The 16,510-nt window shown below is 33.6% G+C and overlaps 1 protein-coding gene across 1 annotated transcript; it reads left to right on the top strand.

The window, feature by feature from the left end:
• Positions 1–439: 439 nt before the first annotated feature.
• LOC107916586 (alpha-glucan water dikinase, chloroplastic) lies at positions 440–14,785 on the top strand. Its single transcript, XM_016845865.2, is given in 36 exon segments — positions 440–641; positions 861–1,218; positions 2,672–2,713; positions 2,853–2,962; positions 3,093–3,118; positions 3,121–3,170; positions 3,253–3,344; positions 3,442–3,595; positions 4,256–4,477; positions 4,645–4,986; positions 5,073–5,180; positions 5,278–5,376; positions 5,517–5,592; positions 5,595–5,656; positions 5,780–5,868; positions 6,426–6,560; positions 6,646–6,808; positions 6,889–6,978; positions 7,048–7,233; positions 7,476–7,538; positions 7,617–7,679; positions 7,781–7,840; positions 7,926–8,078; positions 8,222–8,305; positions 9,023–9,199; positions 9,312–9,418; positions 9,594–9,807; positions 9,887–9,990; positions 10,126–10,258; positions 10,430–10,555; positions 12,037–12,147; positions 12,466–12,564; positions 13,269–13,442; positions 13,539–13,631; positions 13,796–13,911; positions 14,358–14,785. Coding segments are annotated over 35 exon segments (4,410 nt in total). The 5' UTR covers positions 440–641; positions 861–936; the 3' UTR covers positions 14,563–14,785.
• The last annotated feature ends 1,725 nt before the right edge of the window (positions 14,786–16,510 follow it).

Below are 16,510 nucleotides of genomic sequence, written 5' to 3'. Positions count from 1 at the left end.
AGTATCTAAATTTTGATTTTGTTACTAAAATTGGTACCTACTCGTTAGTATTGCTAAAAAAAAATCAATCAATTAAATTTTGTTACATCATCATCTCACTAGAATATGATTAAATAAAATTTTATTTTAATATTTATATTGATATTAAATAAAAATATCTATATTATTATTAAAAAAATCAGTTTAATTTTGGAAAACCATAAGATATGAAGAAAAGATCTGAGAAATATAAAAAGTAGGAGGGGTAAATCTCGAAATTCAATCGAAAACCAAGGGGCAATTGTCGACTAACAATTTAAATATCATAAGTCGACGAAAGTCGACACACTGTTCACGGACCCCACGCGTTGGCTGCCCTTTTCCCGATATCGCACGTGACGACCCCAATCCCGATCTTTGCTACGTTTTCTTACAAGCAAACCGACACGTGCCAAATGTTGATGATAAATTGGCATACACAACTGACGGAACTCTGGTCCTGTTTTTCCATAATTTTCATAGCTTTCACTCACTCAAAGCTTAAGTGCATTTGCTAAAAAAGAAGAAGAAAATTATTGATAAAATATTTCCTATTTTATTATTCTTCGAAATCAAATCATATATTCTCAAATTCTCTCGTCCAGATTTCCGACTCTTTCAAGGTATTTTCACTAATTCCTTCTCTCAACGCCTCATCCTTCTTAATTCCAGATTTTTCACTAGCATTTCATACGTATTGATATATATATATATATATTTTTTTTCATTTTTACGAAATTATGGATTTTTTTTCTTTGGGTTACTATGATTGTTCGTTAAGTATGTGGAAATGATGCTACTAGAACCATTATAGTAATACTGTTTGTTTTTTTTTCCTCCAGCTTAAAAAAAAAAGAACAGAAAGAAGCGTTATTAAAATTTTTAATTAGATTTTGTTACGAAGTGTTAACAAGGAAGATGAGTAATAGCGTGGGCCAGAATTTGATACAGCAGCATTTCCTCCGTCCCACGGTTTTAGAGCATCAAATCAAGCTAAAAGGTTCTTCTGGCATCGCTTCAAATTCCTTGTGTGCCACTGCTTCTCTGAATCAATCGCTAGCTCAGCCACGCAAATATCAGATATCTACTAAATTTTATGGTAACAGTTTGAGTAAGAGGAAACACAAATTAGCCATGGGGAGCCAACGCCCTCTGGCCTTCATCCCTCAAGCCGTGTTAGCCACCGATCCGGCTTCTGAGGTAAACGCCTTTTCTAGCCTTGCAACTTTGCTTATGCCTTTTTTTTCCCCTTAATTTTAGAATTTTGCGACACAGACTGACGCAATTATGGTGGTTTATTTATTTATTAATCATCAACGGAGCACCGATTCAATTGCGAAATTACTCAATCACCTTGAGAGTGCTTTTGTCTTTTATTATATAATAAATCAAACTAAAACACCACTCACGTTACTATTGTAATCAAAATATCAATTAGTTTTTATGAATTTTTAATAAATATATTTGTTATATAGTTTTTTTTGCCCAGGTGTGCTATAAATCTAGTATATAGTAAATGAGATTAATTCTTCCTGTACCTGTTTTACCTTTAAAAATGAATATTCTGATAAATAGTTGTATTCTGCATTTTTGGATTTTGATATGATCTTTCAATTATATAAAAAAAAAATGCTGAAGAAAATGGCTGTAAATCGTTTAGAGCTTTTCAAAATTTTCTGCCATATTTATACCTTTTTTTTTCCTTCATTTTGCTAAGAAGATTATTTTTTCTTTTCTTTTTTTGACATAAATGATACCGTTGCTACATATAGATAATTACAATCACAATTATGATTATGAAAAATGCGTATCTAAATAGTTATAACCATAATTAACTATTAAAAGGTACAATCCAATTGAAATATAATATATCTGGATTTTGCAAAGGAATAAAACTAGATAACACACACGGTGGGATTTAAATCAGAATAAAATCTGAACCAAAACTCATGCATGATTTTAATACAGGGTCTAAATACTGAATTTTTGGTTGTAATAGGATTAAGGATGATGATCCAAGTGGTGGTTGTTTCACTGTAGCAGTTAAATCTGCATCTTTGGATAAATAAAACATACACTTATCCAGGAAAAAGAGAATGTACTGCATTGCAGTTTAGCTTTTGTTTCATTTTTAGCCTATTGTTCTAAGTGCATATTATGCTAGTTTGGTTACTATCAAATTTAGTTGACTTTTTTCCCCAAAATTTATGTAAGCGATTCTTTCTCTGGGTCACTCTTTAACTGTTGAACTCTTAGGGCAATTTACTACAACTTATACTCGAGCATGAAAGGATAGAAACCGGCTATAATATATCTTTGTGGCAACCTATTTTGGGTTTGAAGAAGCACTTGCATAAATTGCATAAAACATGTATTACAATCCATTGAAAAGAGGTTTATTGGATAAATGTATATTTTGTAATGTTCTGAGACATCTGAATCTTGCTTCCTGTTATCATGTATATCCTTTCATAAAATGGTATTTGTTCCTTTCTCGAGTGGGGATACATAAACAAATATTCATATTTCTTTTTGTTTGTTTGAAACAAACCGATTATATCTGATCTGATTTCCTTCTGATGATATTTGTATGGCACAGAATTTTGTTGTATTGTTTATCAAAAAATTTTGAAGAATTCTTATTTTGCTGCAGAATCTCGGAAAATTCAACATCGACGGGAATATTGAATTGCAGGTAGTTATAGCTTGGTGCTAACTAATTTTGCTAAGCTATATGCTTCTCATAGACTGCTGGTTTAATTGACTTTAGCTTGGAATTTGAAGCTCCTTTCTGTCTTATTCCAGCTAAAAAATCACCCTTTTTACTTGACCAGGTTGACGCTAGTGCTCCTACTTCAGGGTCTATCACAAACGTAAATTTTAGAGTTATGTATACTAGTGACTCTTTGCTCTTGCACTGGGGTGCAATACGTGGTAGTAATGAGTAAGTTCACTTCTAATGGTTGATGGATTATGTTAACCTTACATTTGATTTTGATTTTCAAGTTCTGATATTGAGTTTCAGTATATGGCTGTTTGAGAAAGCTCTGCTCTTTTTTTTTCTTTGTTGACAGCAAGTGGGTACTTCCTTCACGTCAACCAGAAGGGACCAAAACCACAAGAATAGAGCCCTAAGAACTCCATTTGTGAAGGTTAGTGCCAAAAGTGACACAAAAAATTTAGTTTTGACCAGTCCTAACAGATTTATCTACATATTGCATGATGCTTTTGTAGTCCGGCTCCAGTTCATATTTAAAGTTAGAAATTGATGATCCTCAAATACAAGCTATAGAGTTTCTCATATTTGATGAAGCCCGAAATAAATGGCAAGTATCTGTTGGTTTTGTTTTTACTAAGTTCATAGCATTTAGAAGGCTACTTAAATAAATATGCTGTTTTCTCTCCCCGTTTTGCTATTTGCAGGATAAAGAATAATGGTCAGAACTTTCATGTAAAGTTACCACGGAGGAAGACATTGGTCTCAAACATTTCAGTTCCTGAGGATCTTGTTCAGATTCAGGCATATTTAAGGTGGGAGCGAAAGGGTAAACAGATGTATACCCCTGAGCAAGAAAAGGCAAGTAATAAGTTTAATAACTATACAGTTTCACTTCTGCATTTCAGTTTGTTGTTCTTTTTCTGGTCCTTTCATCTTGTTTCATTATTCTTGCTCCTTTTGGTTAGAAGTGAAATTATTGAATTTTGATATCCTCTTACATAAGTTTCATGCTCCCTCATTACTTAGCCCATTGGAATAGGTTTCAGGCTTTATCTTTTTCTTTATTTATCCTAAGAGTTAACCGTCAATGTTTCATGAATTAATTAATACTTAAAACGAATTTTTCTTCGTTCTTCAAAAAAAGAAAACTAATTTTTCTTTGTCTGCCATAATATAAGCAGCTTCAGAGATGTGCTTTTAACAGAATGTTTCTATAGAGTGGAGCAATTTATTATGCGTCAGATAAAATTTTAAGACATGCCCCACTACTGGTAACAAAAGTTTTGGCTGCAATATCTTAAGAATTCAAGAAATAGTCTAAGCTCTTGTTGTAATTGCATTTTAGACTTTTAAATTAGTGGAGCCATCTTAAGAGAAAAGCAGGATTATCATTGATCAATGCAGATATGTAAATCATGAATCGTAGACTTATTTTTTCCTTTGAATTTCAAAGCAGTATGAAATAGTACTATCAGTTTTATCTCTGTACTTGTCTCAAAGAACTTTCCTTTGCCATAGGAGGAATATGAAGCAGCTCGTGCTGAGCTATTGGAGGAAATATCCAGGGGTGCTTCTGTGGATGACATCCGGTCAAAAATAACAAAAAAAAGTGGACAAGAATATAAGGAGACTGCTATTAATGAAGAAAATAACAAGATACCTGATGATCTCGTCCAAATACAAGCCTATATAAGATGGGAGAAAGCAGGGAAGCCGAGTTATTCACCGGAGCAACAGCTTGTAATTTTCCTTTCTCCTTCTGGACTTTAAGAGTTTTTTTTTTTTCAAGCTCTTTTTTATTCAAGCAAATTGGACTATTTGATTGCTCATTTTATTTCAGAAGGTTAATGAACCTCTCGGTCTTGCCTGTACTAAATACTGACTGAAGCAATGTTTCAATATATTAGAGGGAATTTGAGGAAGCAAGGAAAGAGTTGCAATCTGAACTAGAGAAAGGTGCATCTCTTGATGAAATCCGAAAGAAGATTACCAAAGGAGAAATAAAGACTAAAGTGGCAAAGCAACTGCAGAACAAAAAATATTTTAGTCCTGAACGAATCCAGCGCAAGCAGAGGGACTTGATGCAGCTTCTTAATAAGCATGCAGTAAAAGCGGTAGAAGAAAGTATCTCTGTTGAAGTTGAACCCAAACCATTGACAGCTGTTGAGCCTTTTGCTAAAGAAAAGGAGCTGGATGGCAACCCTGTTATGAGCAAGAAAATTTACAAAGTTGGTGAGAAGGAGCTTTTGGTAAGATAAGAAGTGTCTCTTTAATTCTGCCTTTTGTCTTTCACATGCAAAAACTTTTGAAGTTTGACTACTTCCAAATATTCCAGGTACTAGTAACCAAACCTGCTGGTAAGATAAAGATCCACCTAGCCACTGATTTGGAAGAACCTCTTACCCTTCACTGGGCTCTATCTGAAAAAGATGGAGAGTGGCTGGTAAGATTCCTTGAATTATAACAATCCTTAACAAGACATTGAACTTTGGGATTGAATTCAGAAAAATCTGAGACTAGTTTATGTGAACCATTTTCAGGCACCACCACCTGCTGTTCTTCCTCCTGGTTCAGTTTCTTTAGAAAAGGCTGCTGAATCAAAATTTTCAACAAGCACTTCTGGTGATCTTCCTAAACAGGTACACTGAGTAGATTTCAATCTTGTCATGCGTGCCTTAGGACTGAAGTCCAATGATGCACATAAATTGGATTTTCTGTGATTTAAAATATAATAAGGTTAAAGACTGTCCCCGTATTTATATCCTGAAATCTTATTTAGGTGCAATGCATTGAGATGGAGATTGCGGATGGCAATTTTAAAGGGATGCCATTTGTTCTTCTGTCTGGTGGGAAGTGGATAAAAATAATGGCTCTGACTTCTATGTAGAATTCAGCCAGAGATTCAAGCTAGCTCAAAAGGTTGTTTCTTGATTTCGACCAGGAAATTTTTGGGTCCATCTACATGTTTTGAATATGTTATCAGTTATTTTCAGTTTGAAGTGCCTTCTCATATGATTAACTGGAGTTTTCTTGTAAAAAAAGGATGCTGGTGATGGCAAAGGTACTTCAAAGGTTTTACTGGATAGAATAGCTGCACTGGAGAGTGAGGCGCAAAAGTCTTTTATGCACCGGTCAGTGAACTTCTGGGACTTTGACTTCAATTTCATCACCAACTTTTTCTCATTTATGATATTGCTGAGTTGGTTATTAGGAACTTAGTCATCTTTGTAGCATTCAATACAAATATAATTTGCATTATAGCTTCTGGAAATCTACAAGGGAGATAGTTATGAGAAAATTGTTTTTGGAGTTGTATCTCCTTTCCTAGAAAATGCAGATAATCTGTCCTATTATGGGTATATGATTTATAGATAAAGTTTGTTACTCAAATCAAGTAATCACATTTTAGTGCCTTCTGTCCTTGAAGATGGTAGAGCTCTTTAAATCTTGCCTTTTCTCTCTCAAGCACACACAAGCTGCTGTTGTGTTTCTTTTGGCTCCCACTTGTCTTGTTATGGTTCCATGTGTGACTGGAGGTTGAAATTTCACTCAGCAGTTTAGTCAAGTCCTAAAATCTTTGAATTTCTCTCAGTATACTCATATTTTACTTGAATTGAGACCTTAATAGTTTTATGTTCAGTTTTCCATTGTTCTTCAAGTAGTAAGTCTTGCTGTGTCCCTTTTTCAGGTTTAATATAGCGTCAGACTTAATGGACCAAGCAAAAAATACCGGTAAATTGGGTCTTGCTGGGATATTGGTATGGATGAGGTTTATGGCTACAAGGCAGCTCATATGGAACAAAAACTACAATGTGAAACCACGGTACGCTTTAGATTAATTACAAATTTTGTGCTGTGCATGATGATCATGTGAATGCAAATGTAATTGTTATTTTTGTTTTGTGCAGCGAGATAAGTAAGGCACAGGATAGACTGACTGACTTGCTACAGAGTATTTACACCACTCATCCACAGCATCGGGAGCTTTTGCGCATGATTATGTCTACCGTTGGTCGTGGAGGCGAAGGGGATGTGGGACAAAGAATTAGGGATGAAATACTGGTCATCCAGGTTAATCTTGAAGAACATGTTCCTATCTTTTCTGGTTTTCTTGTTTTATTTTTACTTGAACTGTTCTCATTCTATCCCAGAGACACAATGATTGCAAGGGAGGAATGATGGAGGAATGGCACCAGAAGTTACATAATAATACCAGTCCCGACGATGTTATAATCTGTCAGGTATCAGATATGTGAATTCAGTGAAAATTCCATTTTAGTTTCATCAGCTAACAGAACATATGCTGGCAGGCATTGATTGATTATATTAAAAGTGACTTTGACATCAGTATCTACTGGAAGACCCTAAATGAGAATGGAATAACAAAGGAGCGCCTCTTAAGTTATGATCGTGCTATCCATTCTGAACCAAGTTTTAGGAGAGATCAGAAGGATGGTCTTTTGCATGATCTTGGACATTATATGAGAACCTTGAAGGTCTGTTGCTTAAACCTTTATGGTTGTATTCATTATAGTTTTCCTTTTTTCATTGGCACCTTCTTGTAGGCATCCATTCACTTCTAAAGACTATCATTCTGTTCCTTAGCTGTACTTTTTTCTCATTATGTTTCTTCTGCTCTCCATTATGCTGGATTAATTTTATTCAATTTCTTTCCTTTGGCTTATATATGAGGTTGCATTTTTTTGATAGTTTCTCTCTAATTATAATTTATGCATAGGCGGTTCACTCTGGTGCAGATCTTGAGTCTGCTATTTCTAATTGCATGGGCTACAGAGCGGAGGTAATATTAGAAGTAACGTGAAATCTCCCAGATGAAGTATTATTGTCAGCCTTTTACAGGAGCTTTCTTTGTGTTCAGGGTCAAGGTTTCATGGTTGGGGTGCAAATAAATCCTATACCTGGCTTGCCATCAGGATTTCCAGTATGTTTAACTTTAGCTTCAGTTTTATTTCAAATGTTCTATTTTATTTTAACTTTTTCCCTGAAAATGTTTATCGAAGATTTAAGATACACTCATAACAGGACTTGCTTCGATTTGTTCTTGAACACATTGAAGACAGAAACGTAGAAGCCTTGCTTGAGGTATGTAACATTTGATCGGAAATGTATAATCATTGTTCCCATTTGTTTCCTCTGATACACCGATTTTCAACCCCTCCTTTCACAGGGCTTGCTTGAGGCTCGTCAAGAGCTTAGACCACTGTTGCTCAAGTCTACTGGTCGTCTAAAAGATCTTTTGTTTTTAGACATTGCCCTTGACTCTACTGTTAGGACAGCTATTGAAAGAGGTTATGAGGAGCTGAATAATGCTAGACCAGAGGTAAATCCTTCATCTTCCCCACATCCAATGTATCTTACATTTAGTATTTCTTTGCAATGCTGTTCCCTGATTTGTATATTTATTTCATGGCATAGTGGATGAACTTTGTATATTTATTTCATGGCTTCTTGTGCATTGTGCAGAAAATCATGCATTTCATCACTCTTGTTCTAGAAAACCTTGTGCTTTCTTCAGATGACAATGAGGATCTGGTCTATTGTTTGAAGGTAAATTACTGTCATAAAGAGCTATGGTTGTGTTCTTATTTCTTAAGGGCATCAATAGATTCTAAAGTTAAAACTTTCTGGGGGCAGATCTGAGTACTGACAACATTTACTCATCTGCGCCAAAGATTCTATCAAAATGTATTTCAATTTGTGATAGCAGATGAAAGGAACCTTGTAGCTTTGAAGTTAGACTTCAAGCTTAACTTTTGGTAAATGTATATGTTGCAAGATAACCACTCTCTTTCTAGTGCTAGGTTGCTTTGTAGAGTTCAATAGCTACAATAGTCCCCTTTTGCAAGTTGAAGAGATTTGGAAGAGAGCATATTGAAATAGTATTGAAGAAAAGAAGCTTGCCAAGATTGTTAAACACTGTATATGCTGGTTGGAATTCTTTCATGTAATTCTTCTGTGGAATGGTTTGACAGTCCATTGCTTGAAGCTTTAGAAACTTGAATATTTCACTCCACTTTAACACAGTGCCAGATAGATACTGATTCACTAAGCCAATCTTCCCTCTTCCAGTCACTAATGGTTAGACGCACCATGAAAAAATTAATTACTACCATATTTATGTGCATGGATTGCTTACTTATGTACTTTGCAGAAAGATAACGTTAAAGAACACAATGGAACTTTTTCTTTATGGAATGTAATCTCAGAGATGTCTCTGTGACATTTAAATCATGGATGATAACTTCGACTTCATAACTTATGCAGGGATGGCACCATTCCATAAGCATGTGCAAGAGTAAAAGTGCTCACTGGGCATTGTATGCAAAATCAGTACTAGACAGAACTCGCCTTGCACTGGCTAGCAAAGCTGAGACGTACCAGCGTATCTTGCAACCATCAGCAGAATATCTTGGCTCATTGCTTGGAGTAGACCAGTGGGCTGTATGTTATTATAGATCTCGAATTTGGTCACTGAAAATTTTTATGCTGTTACTTGATGTTGATCTCATTATGAAATAGAAAGATAAAGCATATTCGTTGAATTTTCTTCCAGATCAACATATTCACAGAAGAAATTATCCGTGCTGGATCAGCTGCAACTCTATCCTCTCTAATTAACAGACTTGATCCTGTTCTTCGAGAGACTGCTCATCTTGGCAGGTTGGTATATAATCATTTGTCTGCTGACTCATTTTTAGAATATATTGGCAGTGAAACAAATTTTATGCTACTATACCTAGGCTTAATCATTTAAGAAGAATTTTTCATGGAATTAAGACATATGAGTCTGTCACTTATTGGAACTTACTAATGCAACTTTTCTGTCCTGCGACAGTTGGCAGGTTATCAGTCCAGTTGAGGTTGTTGGATATGTTGAAGTTGTGGACGAGCTGCTTTCTTTGCAGAATAAATCTTATAACCGACCTACTATTTTAGTGGCAAAAAGTGTAAAGGGAGAGGAAGAAATTCCGGATGGTACAGTTGCTGTGTTGACCCCTGACATGCCAGATGTTTTGTCACATGTTTCTGTCCGAGCAAGAAATTGCAAGGTGATTACCTGGTGCTTTGAGATTTCTTTGTAGCTGATAATTTATTGTGTGTTTAAGATGGATATAATTCCAACTGCAGGTTTGCTTTGCTACTTGTTTTGATCCTAATATTCTGGCTGACCTACAAGCAAAAAAAGGGAAACTGTTGCGCCTAAAACCTTCATCTGCAGATGTAGTTTATAGGTACTGCTATCTCTAACTTAATTCTGAATTTGTCTAACGTATCATGAAACCATGACGTGAAGTTAAACAAACCTCTTGTTTTTATACTAGCAAAGCTAATTTGAATCTTGCTCCTCTTTTCATGCATTATTCAAGTGAGGTGAAGGAAGGTGAGCTAGTTGATTCAAGTTCAAGCAACTTGAAGGGAGATGGTCCATCTGTCACTTTGGTCAGAAAGCAGTTTGTTGGTAAATACGCCATATCAGCAGAGGAGTTTACACCTGAAATGGTTAGGCTTGCAAAATCTTACTCTTTTTATCTCCAAAACTTTGTTCTTTCTTAACCTACTGAGTTACAATGAGATTGAGTATAGAATTTTTTAAGCTTCTGTGTGTTCCTGAACTATGTTTATGAATGGTGCACATCTAATTTATGCATGGGGACATTTTTTCTGTCCTAGGTTGGTGCTAAATCACGCAACATCTCATATCTAAAAGGAAAAGTGCCATCTTGGGTTGGGATTCCCACATCAGTTGCCCTTCCATTTGGAGTATTTGAGAAGGTTCTTGCAGAAGAAGCAAACAAGGTTATACTAATTCTGAACTTTAACCATGTCCCTGCTTTCTTAACTCATGCATATATACATTTTTGTTTACGATGGCTTCATTTGGGGGTTATATTTCCATTTTGGAAAGTTCTCTAAGAGCTTTTTAGCAATTTCTTTTTTCATTTTTAGTTTTTCTGGAAACATGTTTGTGCTGCTTCCTGAAAATGAAATATTCTAAAACTGTTGGGAACTTGTTTTCATTTTCAGCTCAATATTTAGGAAGGTTTGAACAAAAATATTAAGTTCAAAAAATGAATTTGGGTATAAAAAGGCCCAATGTAAAAACAGGCTGGTTTTGGTCATAGCTTTTTATTTAAAGCTCAACCTTGTCCTGTTCGTTTTACCATTAGTTGTACAAATCTTTGAGATATTTGTTCTTTTCAAGAGAGACCGATCACTATGTGTAAACTTTGAGTGGGCTGCACGAGCTTGGACTATGCTAGAGAGTTGGGCGTTTCTTGGGCAGTCACAAAGCTTCTTAATGTCCGGAACGACCCCTATAAGGTTCAAACCTTGGACATGTTCAGTATTTACATGTTAATATAATATCATATACAAAGATGAGTAGTAGTTTGTGGTTTACCCGCATCTTTTAGTGTAGAGGTTTAAATTCCAGTACTTGCAACTGCAAGTTTCCCTTTTGGTATTTAGCCCTTTTTCTGCCAAATTATATTATATATATCTTCATAATAAAAAAATAAACAAAAACAATTACTTTATAAATAAAAGATAAATTTAATATAAAATAATTAATTCAAAATTTTAGTAGTTACACAGTATATAATTTTGTTTTAGTAAAAGAATGATGATAAATATAAAAATAATGATGAAAAATTACCTGAAAATATATTATATTCAAAATCTAATATAATTTTAAGTTAAAATTTTATAATATTAGTTAATATATAAAATATAATTTTAAAAATAACTTATTAATTAATATTACTATTAAGTACCATCATTAATATTGTAAAATATTAGCCCAATTAATATTAATAATTAATAATTACATAAGATTTTAAATAGAGTTACGTAATAATTCCAGTTATAACTGTAAAACATATATTCAATAGGTGTTGTGACCCACACCCAAGGTTTGAACCTTGAGACACACCCTCCTCTCCCAGAGTATCAGAAAAAGAAATTCTATGCATTAATAGAATCATAAACTGCCCTTTATTGTTCTTTAATTTTTTTTAATAATATAAAATTATTAATTTTTTTGATACAATAGAATCACAAACTCACACACCCATTTAAATTGGGCCTGTGGATTGATCCCACAACCTTGGGGATATGGTGAACTCCTTTGACCAATAGGTCAAATGCTGGGGTTCATATAAAATTGTTAATTATAATACTCGTTAATACAATTTAAAATATATATTCTGTAATAATTTACATTAATATGATTATACATTATGTTCAATAATATTATTTTAATAATATTAAATTCTTAGGAAGTGGATCAAAAGTTGCAAATTTTGAAGAAGAAATTAGGAGGAGGAGACTTTGGTGCACTTGAGGAAATCCGTCAGACGGTTCTGCAGCTGAGGGCACCATCCCAATTGGTATGTATTTTAGTAGTTGAACTTGAGATGTTTCTTCTGCTAAGATTTCAATGCTTACTTGATAGCAATCATAGCATCATCAGCTTGAAACAATATTTTGTTGAGTTCTTCTCTGGATGAGAAGTTTTTGATTGTCCAAAAGAAAATTTTCCCTTCTGCATTCTCCTACAGTTGTATCTCTATGTGAATCTGAATTTTCTCAATAATTTTTTGCCTCCCTAAGTTTATTGCATCTAAGAAATTGATTGCACTTCTGGCTAGGAGATTTCTTTCACAGGCAGTTGATCAGATTTATTTCAATTTCTCATTTATCTTCAGGTGCAAGAGCTGAAGACCAAGATGCTGACTTCTGGCATGCCTTGGCCTGGAGATGAAGGTGAGCAGAGGTGGGAGCAAGCATGGACTGCTATAAAGAAGGTATACGATTTTTTCTGCAAAGAAGGAGCTTATGCCTCTAACACCATGTTTAGATAAACAATTATAAAGGAAAAGAAAGGAAAAATGTAAAGGGAGGAATGTTATGGAAAGGAAAGAAAACAATACGTTATGATTTTTCTTCCAATTATATCCTTTTTATAAAACAATTTATAAAAGATTAGAAGGACAAAAAGTATGTTTCACGTCCAATTTTCTTTTCAAGGGAAAGTAATGGATACTCAACTTTCTTTACTTTCCCGTGTTTAAATAAAATAACTTATCCAAACGAGATAAAGGTTCTTGTTTTCCTTCCCTTTACTTTGATCCTAACATAGGATAAATTTTGATTTCTACAACATGCCACTTCATTCGAATAGTGTTTTATCTGTAATCATACTAGGATCACAATGAGTAATGTCATTGTCCTTTACGTTTTACTTGCATCCAAACAGGAGAAGGATGCCTTTTGTCTTTCTCTGCATTTTAGTTTTTTTCTCCAATTTCCTTTTCCTAAAATTCTGTGATCCATACACTATGTTTCTTTTAGCATTCAGCCACGTTAACTTTTTACCTGTAACTAGGTCTTTCAAAATTTGTTCCTTCTATTCACATAGTTCTTAATTTAATTGTTTTGCTGGCTTGTAGTCACAGATTTCCATTTTGATCTATAGCACTGACATATTTGTTTTATGCTTTCAATCTAGGTATGGGCTTCAAAATGGAATGAGAGAGCATATTTCAGCACCAGGAAAGTCAAACTAGATCACGACTACCTCTGTATGGCTGTCCTGGTTCAGGAAGTAATCAATGCTGACTATGCATTTGTTATTCATACTACTAATCCATCGTCAGGGGACACTTCAGAGATCTATGCTGAGGTATGCATCAGCATTTATCAATTTTCTATCATGATCTCCTGTCATTTGTTCCCCTTGAGGAAGAAAAAGGAATTATTTGATTTCTGTTTGACTTAGGTTGTCAAGGGACTTGGAGAAACTCTTGTTGGAGCTTATCCAGGTCGTGCTTTGAGTTTTGTTTGCAAGAAAAACAATCTCAACTCTCCTCAGGTAAAACATGCCTACATATTTAATACTGGGTACAATTAACGAAGTAATGCAGAATAAGATTAACCATCAATACAATTCCCTTACCATCATATCATTGAAAAAATTATATTTGATCACAAAGCAACTAATCATATTCTCCACTAACGATTTCCGACATATTTCAGGTTTTGGGATATCCAAGCAAACCAATTGGTCTCTTCATAAGGCGTTCCATTATCTTCCGATCTGATTCTAATGGTGAAGATCTAGAAGGTTATGCAGGTGCTGGCCTTTATGACAGGTAATCTCCTTCCAAACTTCCTTGCAGAAAGCGTGCAGTGTGCTTATTATTTGATGTGTTTGATTTTTCCTTTTGTTGGGACTGTACTGTCCTTAAATGGAAAACTGTTCCATCTTCCGAATTGTTAGTGATCAATGTCTATTATTTTATTCTTCCGGAGATGCACATGAAGTGAACATTTACGGCTGAAGGAAGCAGGGTCCAATCTGCCTTATTGTTTTTCATGCAAAGGGCATGGTTAGATTTTTATGTAGTAACTGCTTTTCTAGAGCCTAGAGGAATCTCCAGATGGCCAATACTAACGCCACTAAAAGTCTAGCACTTGTTCTTGGTCTTGCAATTTGGTCTAACAAAGAAAGTTACTTATCATATGATCTTGTTCCCCTAATTCTTTTTAAAAGAAACTTTTGCACGGACGCTTAATAACACCAATCTTTTTTGTGCAGTGTGCCAATGGATGAAGAAGAGAAAGTGGTGGTTGATTACTCATCGGACCCGTTGATAAATGATGGCAAGTTTCAACAAGCAATCCTTTCTAGCATTGCTGGTGCAGGAAATGCCGTAGAGGAACTGTATGGATCTCCACAAGACATAGAAGGTGTGATCAGAGATGGGAAGGTGTATGTTGTCCAGACAAGACCCCAGATGTGATCCTCTCATTTGTTTCTTTTTAGTATAATAATTATATTCTTTGGGCAGTGTTTTTTTGCCTATGCCGACGTTGTAAAATGAGTAAAACATACAACACTGAAGAAGAGGTGAAAATGAAATAGAAACAAAATGTATAAAGAAAGAATAAATATTCTAAATCGCAGAACTAATAACTTGTTTGTACGTGTATGCATACATTATATGAAGATGTTTCCTGGGGTCCTATTCTATCTACTCTTAAATTTAGACCTTTTACTTCTTTTCTTTTAGTTGACAAGATTATTAGAGAAATTTTATTCTATTCAGATATTGGATTATTTAGTATTTTTAAAATTAAAAATTAGCTTATGATGGAAGGATTAAATTTTAAGTGGGGGAGGAGTACAGGGATTGGGAGAGCTAGACTGAGAATCGTCCGACTACCAGTTTTGGTCGGAGCAAAACGCAAGTTTTGTTCATGTGGGCCTAAACACATTCATTTGTAGTTAAATTAATCAAGGTATGATGCCAAGAAACAGCCCTATCATCTGCCCATCCTACTTGCGGGACAATGTTTTTACCCAACTTAATATTAAAATTATCCTAAAATATATAATTATTATTAATTTTTAAGGACATATAAATATTATATACACTCAATCATATATGATATCTTTTTTAATTTAATTTTATTTAAACTACTTAAAAATAATTGAAAATTTGGAAAAGAGAATGTCAACATGTTGAAACTATTTGCAGGAACAATATTAATCAAAAGTGAAATTTGAAAATATTGAAATCAATTGTTAAACATTAAAAAACTGATAAAAATTATAAAAATGACGAAAATAGAAAAACTGAAACCAGTCATCAAAAATTAAAAAGCCTAGAAAAATATTAGAAACTGGAATTTGGGATGATTAAATTAAAAAAAAACTAAAAGTTATTTGAAAATTATAAAATAAGAAAACATGTTTATTTATTTATTAAAATTTTTAAAATTTTTACTAATTTAATTAAAGTTAAGTTAGAGAAAATACTAAGTATGGTGAAGTGTATAATGATAAATTTACATTTTTAAAAGTTGATGTGAAATTATTTGACTGGTGCTTAAAATTTCTAGTTGTTAAGATCATCTAAATATAATTTATTTTTTTATAAATGATAATAATGTTAAAAAATTATACAAATTTAATAAAAAATAATTTTTTTTCAAGTTATTAAAATTTGAAATTATAAATATAGTTTTAAATTATTAAATTCTTTTTCAATTATTATCATTATACATAATTAATAAATTTTATTCAAACATAATTTTTTATTATTCTGAGCAAATATAACTTATTTTGGTCTAAATTTAGTAACAAATAAATTAATCTATTAAAGGTATGGACTTAATTTAACATGCTAATTGCATAATCAACAAAATGTGACGGACCAAATCTGGGATTAGCCCATTATCCATTCCTCCAAGGTGTCATTATGCCAATATCCATAGACACTCTTTTTATGCATAGGTATATAGATTTGAGAGTTTAGTTGAAGATATTAAATTAATAATTATATTATTTCCAAAATTAACTGTTTGAAAAAGGTCTCGTTGGCTCCAATTAACTTTAATTTTTAAAATAAAATTGTATTGAGAAATAATTAAAAATAACATGTTTTGACGATTTTCAGTCCAAATTATTTGACGATTCCTTGATTTTTGTCTGTTAGATATTAGTCCTGTAGGTCCATTTGAATGGGCGCTAAGTTTTAGTGAGGTTAAAAACGAAAAATAGTCTGCTCTTGGTAGCACGTCCTCTGTCTGCTCTTGGTAGCATTTTTGGTTTTATTTTGTCTTTTAGTATTCTTGTGCTTGTTTTTTTTTTTTGAAGTTTTGTTTTGTCTTTTTAAAGTTTTTTTTTTACGTTAGTTATGGAGAGAAGACAAGATAGAGAAGGAAATGGAAGGCTTAAATCTTGAA

This window comes from Gossypium hirsutum, chromosome A01, assembly GCF_007990345.1.
Source record: "Gossypium hirsutum isolate 1008001.06 chromosome A01, Gossypium_hirsutum_v2.1, whole genome shotgun sequence".
NCBI lineage: Eukaryota > Viridiplantae > Streptophyta > Magnoliopsida > Malvales > Malvaceae > Gossypium > Gossypium hirsutum.
Note: the sequence above shows the minus strand (reverse complement) of the source record. Positions and strands in the feature narration are given on the sequence as shown.